Source organism: Empidonax traillii, unplaced genomic scaffold, assembly GCF_003031625.1.
Source record: "Empidonax traillii isolate 1590-97213 ecotype Southwest subspecies unplaced genomic scaffold, ASM303162v1 scaffold2507:size44364, whole genome shotgun sequence".
NCBI classification, from domain to species: domain Eukaryota; kingdom Metazoa; phylum Chordata; class Aves; order Passeriformes; family Tyrannidae; genus Empidonax; species Empidonax traillii.
This window is the reverse complement of record NW_020957700.1, coordinates 6,081-17,799: the sequence shown is the minus strand read 5'-3', so window position 1 is coordinate 17,799 and position 11,719 is coordinate 6,081. Positions and strand designations below refer to the sequence as shown.

The 11,719-nt window shown below is 37.0% G+C and overlaps 1 protein-coding gene across 1 annotated transcript in view; it reads right to left on the bottom strand.

Moving 5' to 3' along the window:
• The window catches only part of LOC114071997 (dysbindin-like), a gene marked incomplete at both ends in the record, with an annotated part of 15,113 nt that extends 5,259 nt beyond the window's left edge, over positions 1-9,854 (bottom strand). Inside the window, 4 exons of the mRNA XM_027909904.1 lie at positions 3,046-3,178; positions 5,739-5,799; positions 6,649-6,699; positions 9,784-9,854. Coding sequence (XP_027765705.1) covers positions 3,046-3,178; positions 5,739-5,799; positions 6,649-6,699; positions 9,784-9,854 — 316 coding nt within the window. The remainder of the gene's footprint in view (positions 1-3,045; positions 3,179-5,738; positions 5,800-6,648; positions 6,700-9,783) is intronic.
• Between the last annotated feature and the right edge of the window lie 1,865 nt (positions 9,855-11,719).

Genomic DNA, 11,719 nt, shown 5'->3' with positions numbered 1-11,719 from the left:
AAATCAGAAGTTCAAATGCAGGCTCTACGAAAAATCTTGATTAAGAAATTGTCTAGTCTTAAATTCACTTTTACTTGACCAACACTTGCTAATATCTAAATCCCTAATAACTAGGTAATAGTAAACTAATTCTCTTCACCAAAGACACTCATGTCTTCCTGAAAGAGACTAGTCCATGGGCTATTATTCACTACACCTTTTCCTCCTGAAAGTACTGCTGCACAGGTAGTCTACAAACCGATGAAATGAACAAAAATAAAATTCTATAATCTCAAAATACAAGATGTTGCTGGAAGTATACTGCCCTTTTCAAAATGGAAAAAACTCAGCCATTTTTATCAAGAAATTAAAAATAAAAAAGTATATTTCATTAAAACACATTAGGAGGCAATGGCTTTTATCTCTGACTAAATGCCCAGCCTTATTTTATTCCCAGTCCCAGTTTAAGTATTTTCAACCTATGTTGGATCTGTCACTTATGTACATGAATGGCCTTTCTGAAACCAGTATCAAGTTAAGGCTTAACATTTGATCTTAAAAAAAAAGAAAAAAAAAAAAATATAGAGAGGGGAGAGAAAATTGGACCCGGATCAAGGTTTGTGTGTATTGATTTACAGAAATCAAAACAGATGTTTGAGCAAAATGCCACTGCTCAAACAAGAAGCATATTTCATATTAAGACAAGTAGGACAGATATCAGCAAGCAGACATTTTCTACAACATCTCAAACAAAAACAGGCTGAAGTGATGATTCCAATTTTGAACTTTGAAAGGGCAATAACTGTCCTTTTCACTTTTACGTAAGAGTAATTTTTTTCTTCAAAGTTCTCAATGGCAATTACAAGACGCTGCATGATGCAGTAAATTTATCAAATGAAGACACAACCACTATCTACTTTCAAAATTAAAGCGTTAACAGATTTATTAGAAGCACATCATAACAGAACTATTACTCTGTTTAAATGATGAAGACTAGCCAAATTACGTCTTGGATGCATAACCCAGGACACAGCACTTTGTAATTCTATTTTCACTTTTTTTTTTTACAGAATGTTTCACTTACATTTAAAATTCATAGTCAGAGTAATAGTCATCTCTTGGAAAATTTAATACAGTTTATATTTATAAGAAGCAGATAGTTCAGAGTTGTAAAACCTAAAACCAGTGAGCAGAATATCACAGTAAATTTCTGTTAAATCCCTTCTACAAGGGTAGATATTGAATTTGCTATAAATTACACCTACTTCTTCAAATAGACTCCATAAAACTTATTATAAAAAAAAATTCCAAAATACTCAGTCATTAGGAGGAACTAATAAATAACTAGATAAATTAACTGAAATTTGAATACACAAGATGAAACTAGAAGATTTGATTCAAATCTCACAACCTTAGCAGAATACTTCAAAATTCATTAGCTTCCCCAAACAGGCTGCTTAATGCTTCCTTAAATCCTACTTTTACAGAATCAAAAATATTCTGGAGACAAACCTTCTCCAAGTTATTCTACAATCAGAGGGAGATTAATTCTGGCTCATAAAACCATATTAGGAATTGGAAAGTAACCCCAATTCATCAGGATTTATAGCATTTGGAGTTATGAACTATGAAGAGAATTCCATTAGCTTTTTAATATATTGTTTATCTTCAGTCTACCAGTGGGCTGCACCACTTTGTGCATGATGACATTAAACCCAGTGTTTTAATAAATCATTATTTGAATTTATATTTCCTTAGATTTTTTTTCTTCCAAAAGCCAATATTAAAGGGTTGGCATACATGACAAAGCCTTATTAAATAAGGTGGTATAAGAAACTCGTAATAAAAAATGAAATACATTCTTTTGTTCAGAAATAAATAGCAAAGTTATTACCAGCCTACCTAGGAACAAAAGTTGATTTGTACATGTCCACTGACAACAGGAGAATGAAAAATTAGGCTTTGAAGACAGAAAAGAACCCACCTTTTCTTCACATCAGATGTCGGCACATAAATCCAGCCCACCCCCCAAAAAAACAAGAGCTACAATTACATGAGGAATTTCTGCCTACTTCCCAGCTGCTGTAAGAATAAGGAATGCAGGCAGAGTCCCTGGGGAACTTAGCTCCTAAAATCCATGTGCAGACGGCAGTTTTTCGAAACTTTAATTTGATGCACCTTGTATAGATTTCCATGGAGGCAGCAGGTGGCTTACTGTGGAAAGACAGGCTTGCTACTTGTCAAATGCTGCAACCCCATTCCAAGGCTCACTCAGCAATATTATAGAGATTTTCAGAGCGTAAGAAGCCAAAATACTTTTTCCCTGATTTAATTCTGAACAGTGTATCAACTGCTCTGTATGAGAAGTTTCCAGAGGTAGTCCGCTAAAGCATTTATCATCTTTTAAATTAAATCAACAGGATTGCATTTGGTAAAGTTATAAAAATTGAAACCCATCTAACAAATGCAAGGTATTTGGTAATCTTACTATGTAGCATTCCTAGTTTCACCCACAAAAAAAGCTGGGTATCAGTTCAGAATGCCTTAACCCTGTACGTTAATGCAAACTATTGAAGCCAGCTTTGGAACCAACAATTACTCAAAACCAAAGGTTTCTGCCTTGAAAGTGTCCCTAGCCAAGTAAATTTCTCCCCTGTCCCACCCAAATCATGAGTTAAAACATTATTATATAAAATGACATAGACTCAATCACAGAGAAGCAACTTATGTACATGAATGTTCACACTACTTACAAATTTTAAGAACTTCATAAGACCTCAAGAACAAGTATTTTCCTGCTGTTCATACAAGATACGCAGTTATCACAATTTCATTTTCCAAATAACAACACATACAAAATTTTAACTGCTGAGAGAGCAACCACTACAAGAGTTGATCGTTAAAAAAAACAAAAAACCTCCAACAGTATAAGAACTACTGTTCTACAACTGAAAGGATGTATTTGGAAAGCAAATTAAATGTTATAATCACTACATTCACAACAGCTGAACTTCAGTCTAATCCTCTGTACTGACTTGAATGCTTATTATATCCATAAAACCTTACCTAGGCTTGCTGTGAGGCATTCCAGATCTGCTAAAAACCCGGGTATTTGTTGGAGCTGATCCTGTAGTTCCAACAGACTGTTCCTTTTCTTCTCCCAGTGTGCAGAAAGCATCACGACCTCACTATCAACCAGCTGAAACAAACAGGTATTTGATTTACTTGTAAATTTATCTACCTTTTATGAGCATCTTGGCTTATTTTTAGAATTAATGCATCTTCAAGCATAAGATCAGCAAAATAGCCCTGAAGTACTGCCCCTTGTGTAGTTCTCAAGAAAATATAAAATATGCTTAAGAACTCCCCTGTAAAACAAATTATTTATACCAAAATGCATTGAACAAAATAAGATTAAAAGTTATTTCTCAATATACTAATCAATGCAGGAAGTATTTTATGGATGTTATTCACTGTAAATAAGATGTACCTGAAATTTTGGCAGCAGTGTCGCACTGGTACACAATAACATAGCAGTGCTGCAATGTAAGGCTTATTTAGATTAATAGTTTAATGTTGCTAATCTTATCGATTGAATCTTAACAACAAAACTGAAAACTTTGCACATTCAAAATAATCTAGAAAAAGAAACAAAAGGAATGACATTTTTTAAAAAGTTGCCTTTATAACAGCATTGCTCCTCTCCTCTCATGATTAGTTTAACTGCAGTTGTGCCAAGTTTTTATGAACACAATTCTGCATTACTTCGATTTTTGTTCTTCGATTTTTCCTAACTTTTACTATATAATAGTATAACGCACTTATGCAGGTCACATTCTATGAAAAACAGCAAGATCAAGAGATCTTACATAACAAATATTTCCTTTATATATAATTGAGATAATTATCATTTCCCTGCTCTTAATTCCATTATCCATCCTTCCTCTTGCACACAACTGCAGCCTGTGCCTGTATCTGCATTCCGAATTCCTCAGTTTTTATAGTATTTAGTTGCAGAAACTGAAAAAATCTAAGCAATGAGCAAATGAGCTCTCAGACTTATAATTCTACGCACTTCAGATTGATTCTTTTAAAAGAATAACTTCTGCCATCACCAAATTCCTCTAGCTACCTATCCCTGTCAAAAAGACATCCTGTTTTACTAGAAAAGTTTTGAAAACCTATTCCAAAGCCCAGCAAGTAATGGAACACCTCAGAAGACCAACATCCTTATTAAAATAAAGCCGAGTCTATTTCTGAGAATGAGATAGGATTTACATCAGTTGAACAGTAAAGCAAACAAACAACAAAAAAAAACCAAACAAGCCACCACGAGATGGGGTCAAACACCAGAAAAACATTTCAGCCCAGAGATAACAATGCAGCTTCAATGACAATCATCTAAAAGCAGTACCTGTAGGAAATTTTGTACATGGAATTGGTAGTTAACATCAACCATTTACCATTGTAAGACTGTAGGCTGTAATTAAAGCTTGAAATTGTCACTTTCCTTTCTCTATTCAACATTTACAAATAAGACAGCAGAGCAGTTTATCTGCTACTGGCCAGTACAAGAAATAGGATACTGGAGAATAGATCTTTAGGTCTTATACAGTAAAGTCAATCTTGTGTTCATACACAATTTTTATTTTCTATTTTTATAAAAGAAGAAACAAACAAAACCCCCACAGGCAATATATATATCTGATTGTCCCAAAAGTAAATATCTGAATTTCATGGAAAATTTCAGTCTCTTTGGAAGTTTTTCATTCTCATTTTCCCAAGCAGCTATAACATGTGAGATTAAGGTTATATTGGTCTAGAACATATGAAACCTCATATCATTTTCAGAACCATAATTTTAAAAGCAAACTATAGCAAGCAGCAAGTATTACAAAATTGTGATCGAGTCATTTAAGAGATCTTAAAAAAAATCCTTATGAGCAGTCAAACATGCAAAACTGACAGAGAGAACTTCATCTCTAATAACTGAAAGTTTTCACTGGAACATGTGAAAAGGTGGGCCATACTATTAGGCAAGAGAAAGAACATAAGATATTTTCTTTATTACCATAAATACACAGGGAATTATTTTTCCATTGGAAAAAGATACATAGAAGTCTCCTAAGTAAAACAGAAGAGCCAGAGAGGATGCACCCAGCCAAAGTGAAGGTTTCAGCCAGGACAAAGGACCCTACAGCTCAGTCCTGCTCAGCCTACACTGTCTGCCCCTTAAACAAGGCTCAAAATGGAAAGTCTGGTGAAGAGTAATGCATTGGTAACACTTACTGGAAGTTTCCTTTCTCTTATTCCACAAATAAACCACACAGCTTGTCACTTTGCTTCCAGGGCAGGAACACTGAACAAAATTAGGAGAAAGCAGACACTTCCCTCATCTTTTCAGTCAGACAATCAAATCTTGCCATTTCTCGTCCACTAGGAGTGCAACAGCCCTACCCTGATAGTAATCATCAACATGCCTCAACCTCAACTATATTCTATACTTTCCCAGCCTCCCCACCGCTTTTAAAGAGCTACAGCATAACATGCAACATCATTTTTGCAAGTGTTTACATTGCACCACATTATTTCATGTTTGCATTACACTCTTGTTTACATTACTGCGCGAGTCAACAAGGTTGTGTGGGTGCTTACCTACAGGTCAGGGTTAACCCTCTATGCTAGTACCAAAAATTTTAGTTTAAAATTACTTACACATTTTAAAATATTTCAAGTATGGCACTGTTGTTTTTTCTCACCTCTCCAGCTTTTGCACAGTCTTTGGCTCCTTTGTGAAGGGCAGCCCACGCATCTTCATATCTGAAGAGAAGATAAATTACTATTCTTACTGTGCTCCCCTTACAGAGGAAGATTTCATAGAAATCACTGAAATTACAGGCACTACCAGATATTGCAGCTTAAAAAGCTGCACAATTATTGTCAGTATTTACTGTTCTACCGAGAAAAATATACAGTAAGAAATAATATCTTTTAAAGACAAAGGGATTAATGTTTTTTAACCTGCTAGCTTACATTAAAAGTTAAATGGACCCAGCAATATTTATAAGACTACACACTGCCTTCAGCATTACTTGGAACCCAATTTCACTAAGAAAATGAAAAAAAACCCAACAACAACATTGTAATCGCACATACACCTCCCCCCCCCCCCCCCAAAAAAAAGAGAATAGATTATTTTAAGATACAAAGAAAACTTATAACACAGATAGCTTCTGTTATTCAGCAAAGATGTGATTAAATACATGTGGAATACACTTTCTTTTCAAGGCAATGACAGGCATATTGTCTCTCTTGTTACAGAAGGAAATCATAACAAACATGTCTAAGTTACAAAACATCAAATGGAAACCACAGACTGGGACTCAGTGCCGGTCTCCTAATTAGCTGTGCATTAGAACATGAACTAAAGTCATCTTTCAAGATGACTTGAACATCTCCAGAACTTCTGTTACATTACCATGACAGCACTTGAGTATGGGGCACGCTTTAAACTTATTTGTCGTTTGGTAACCACTCTCACACTCCTAACTGCAGAACATCCAAACACCTACTGGCAGCACTTTGGTTTTCTTTCAATTACCTTAATCTAATAAAGTTATTTATGAAATTATAGGGAGCAGGCACTAAGAAAGAACAGGAATGTCATACCTGCTGAGTAATTCCAGTCCAGCAGAAAACTCTGGCAAACATTGAGCAGTCCTATAAAACAAATCGCAAATATACAAAATTTTTAAAGAATAGAAGTCTATTATAAAAACTGTGTGCACACACACCTGCGCTTGACAGATATGCTGAGCACAGAAATGTTCCCTACTGTTCAGTTTCACAAACATTTCACCAACTCTGGTTTAAAATGCATTACACAGCGTATCTTACAAGAATATTTCAAAGCTAGGATTGCTTTTTTTTCTTTTGTTATTTTATGACAGCCCATTCTTAATTCTTTTCGACTATGTCCATTAAAAACAATTTCTATTAAGTAATTTCTTAGTACAGTTAACAAAGACACAAGATGAACTTTGTTTTAACTTAAAACAAGGCACAGAAACATCCTGAAAATAGTACTTCACAAGTTCTTTATGCCTCTCAATAGAGATATTGCACTTAATATATTCTGTGTCAAAGAAAAATACTGAGCTAAAGAACCTTTGCCAATTTAATGCTCTAACAATTTCATATTGGATGCATACATTTCCATTGGCAACAACTCGAAATATAGAGAAAAATTATTATAACTGAATCACGTAATCAGTTAGGTTGCAAAAGACCTCTGAGATCACTGAGTCCAATCTATGACCTAAGAGCACCTTGTCAAGTAGACCACACCACTGAGTGCCATGTCTAGTCTTTCTTTAAACACTTGCAGAGACAGTGAGTCCACCACCACCCTGGGCAGCCCATTCCATTAACTAATCACTCTTTCTATGAAGAAATTCTTTCTCATGTCCAAACCTGCCACTGTCCACTCTACCCTAACACAAACTTTCCCTAGCGCAGTTTAAGACTATGCCCTCTCATCCTGTTGCTAGTTTCCTGGGAGAAAAGGCTGATCCCCACTTGGCTACAACCTTCTTTCAGGCAGTTGTAGAGAGTGATAAGGTCCCATCTGAGCCTCCTTTTCTCCAGGCTAAACAACCCCAGCTTCCTCAGCTGGTCTTCCTCAGACTTGCGCTCCAGACCCTTCACCAGCTTCATTGCCCTTCTCTGGTCTTATTCCAGCACCTCAGGAAGTTGGTCCTTCCTGAACTGAGAAGCCCAACCAAGTTATAAGTTACAAAAAATTAACAATGCAGCATTTTAAGGGATGTGAAGATTTTAATATCATCCAAGAGTTGTCTCCTGGAAGATGACCAGAATAAACTATTTTGCACTGTCATCCAAACAATTTGAATGGAAAAGCACCATACACGAAACCTTTTTTATCTTAAGCCAAGAGAAAAGTGGCAGAACCAGTGAGGTGGGAAGGGACTTCAGCCAGTTTCTATTGCAACCTCCTTTTAAAACCAGGGCCAGCTGGGAGATCAGAGCAACTTCCTCGGGTCTTTGTCCAGTTGCAACTTGAAAACCTCTGAGGACAGAAACTTCACAAGCTTACTGTTCAGCCTGTTGTTTGCCAAGGCCCCCAGGGCCTTTTCAGCTAAGCTACTTCCCAGCTAGTCTGTCAGCCCCAGTCTGTATTGTTGTGGGGGATACTACCTTCCCAGCAAAACACTGGATTTGTACCTCTCGAATTTCATGAAGTACCTCTTGGAAATACATCGCTATGGCCTTTTATGGATTGAGTTCACCCCATTAATCTTCATTCACTACTGGTCAGATTCCCCCTTTTCACTAAGCACAAGGGACTGAAGCAACAAAGGTAACATCATACCTCAACAACATCTACATTCATCAACATTCATCAACAATCCCATGTTTTCTTTGTTCAGTGTTTTATTACCAATGCAGGGCAAGAAGCTCTTCTTCTTGTCCTTGATATCTCTTGTAAACGCCAATTGCAGGTGAGCTCTGTCTTTCCTAATTCTATTTCAGCATGCCAAAGAAGTTATGAAGAGGCATAAAGAAGTTACCCCTGACACCCTCCAGAACACTTCTTGATTGCATACTGATGTGTGGTCCTTTCAGCAGGTGGAAGCTAAAGGCCCCTATAAGAATGGGGTTTTAATGATACAGAGAATTCCTCCAGTTGTTCAGAGGAGACATCGTTCTCTCCCTGATCAGACGGGCAATGAGAGACTCCCACTGCGACACCACCCTTACTGGCCTCTCCTCTGCTCCTCACCCATATGCCCTCAGCCACCCTTACAGTCAAGCTAAGCTATGTTTGTCCCAGAACTTTACCAGCGAAGTGGAAGCCATCCTGGAATTCCCCTGTTTCTGACGATTCAATTGGTTCACCCAGTATTTTCTCAGAGAGATGTATATTTACAGTACATTAGAAGAACCAAAACATTATGGACTTGAAACATGCAGAGAAAGCAGTTGCCTAAAAGAGTTTTATTCAAACCTTCAGCCATTCTTAGTTTAGTCTCTTGTCAATACAGCCAGTCTTCTCTTAAAAAAACTTTATGTCCAAAACATCAAGACTCAGAAGTTAAAGACAGTTTATTTCAGACACTTTATTTTTAGTTCAGGGCTTGTTTTTAAATTAATTTGTGTCTACATACTATGTTTTAGTAAGAAGATGCTTTGAAGAAGCATATCTGAGTTTATTTGAAGCAGCAACACTCACAGATGTCATTTACAGACATTAAGTAGTCTTTCCTTATAACCTACACAGGCTGAAAGAATAAGCAATGTACTAAAATGTAGGGGATTAAAAAAAACAAACAAATGACAAAACAAACAAACAACCCTCCCCAAGCCACCACAAATCTCAAAACTTCTTGAAACAGATAACTGAAGTAATTAATCACAAATATATTTTCCACAATAAAAAGGCTCATATTTCTGTTTTACAGTTAAAATTCACAGAGATTGTAAGCAATTACATTTCAGTGTAGTACAACCTGAAGTTTCTATATAGTACTACAATAACACTGAATATTCATTTAATTTAAATGATCAACAGCCATCAGAAATTATTTAGGCCTATCAGTAACTGTTCTGTGAAGCAAAACATTTGCTCAATAGTAGAGCTAAGCTTTTCTGTTTTCAAAACAGTATTTTGTAAAATTAAATGCAAATGTTCTTGTAACTGGGTCATATATATGAGCCATTTCAAATTTTTCTTTAACAAGAGCATCCTAGATCAATGCTATACATTCAAACATTCAGAAGTACCTCTGCCTTTTTTTTGCATCTCTTGATTTGTCGCCCAAAGTCTTCAACCTATAAATCAAAACACAGAACCATCAGATATTTCCAGCATCAAACCCAGAAAATAAACTGTTTGAGCACATAATGTGTTAATTCCAGTTTATTACAGTAATTTTGTTTCAGCTTATTTTACAAATAAATTCCTATGATGGCCTCCACAAAACTAAGTGAAATTTGATTTATTTCCATTAACACTGCTTCTGAATTATGAGATTTTTCTACAAGTGCATCAAGCATTTTGGTATGAAAAGTTTACTGGGAGAGATATATTCAAATCATCAATATCTTGATATAGTTTCCTTAAAAGACAGGTATTAAAAGACCTGCATAGAAATAACCAATCCAATCACGAGGAACACCATTTACAAGAAGGCTCACACGGCAAGGAAAAGCATGACAGTCACACAGACACACATAGTACCCACTTGCCATAGGTCTGCCAACACAAAACTAGCACACAACTTTCCTTCTGCCAGCTTTCAGAATCTCCAGCAGCATCACCACAAAGCCCTGCTACTGAGCATATCTGAGGCTTGTTCCACCCACAGTCAACTTCAAACTGACTGGTACCTTGTTCTTAAAAAGCACAAAAACCCCTAAACCAACCAAACAACCGAAACCCCAAACAACAACAAACAACCCCCCTTCCCCCTCCGTGCCCACTCTTTCCACTCCTTTCTCTTTTTTCAGTCAACCTGTATATGCTGAAGTTGACAAAGCAGAGTGAGAACCAAAACCTCTGGCTATTCTCTGACCACCAAGATGATGGCTGTCCTCAGTCTCTACTAGGCCCGTTGGAGTCACAGCTGTCCAGGACAGTTAAGAGTCAGGAAGAAGTACAGGACACAGACATGAGCAAGATGGAAATGAGTTTTGAGTAACAAAGATATCCTCCAGCCATGACAGATATGCAATCCTGAGTGATCCAGGGATTAAAAAACAACCTAATATACAAATATTCAGGCTGCTTCAAGGGTGAGCCAAATCACTCCCCCAGTGCTGACCACCACCAATTTTCCAGAAACTCAAAGGAACTTCAAAGTCTACAGCAAAATAGGCAGTTGACCATTTGAGAAAAGACATGCTAAGGCAAGTCTCCACTCCCTGTTAGAGAGCTACTTATAATAGCCAGGCTAAGTAAAATCAGCCACAGCACAGAGGAAGAACACCTCTGTCCTTCTCCTCTGCCATATTCCCCAGTATGCTGGAACAGCAGCACTCCTCTGCATGCAGGAATAAAAGGAAATGCTGGGTCATCACTATCAGTTCTCATCCTAGAATATCTGCCAGGCAGTCGGAAGCAAAGGTTAAAGGATTTATCACTAGACTATAAAGTACCGACTTCCTTTCAGCAGCATTCCCTGTACAAAGTGCAAGGCAGTGTGAGCCACATCACTCAAGCTGTCAGAAGCACAATTACTGCCTGAGCACAGACAAACACAGCTCACTGTTCCATTTTGGTTGTTTTTCTTCCTCCTGCAAAAGATTGCTAACAGGTAAATGGGTCAAAATTTAGATACCTTGCTCGCAGGATACACAGAAATAGACAGTAACACAGCTGAGCAAGGGAAGAGGGCACAGAAATGGCTAAAAACTTTAGACTTCAGTAACTCCATTTCTTTGTGCAGAGAGATGGTTAATAACTCTGAACTGCTCTCTTTAGACCACACATCCCAGATTTAATCTTTTTCAGCCATACACAAACAATTCCTTTGGAAGTGGTATTATTTTCTCAGAAGCCCCGAAAAGCTTCCCCCTCGTGACGTTTCAAGCAATCCAACTGTTCCACTGTGAAAGCATTCAGGCGTAGCTAACAAGTTGGCAACAACTTGACACCAGAAGTATTTTCTAATACTTTCTATGGGTTTTGACAATTTTAAGGTCAAGTCTTAACAGCTCA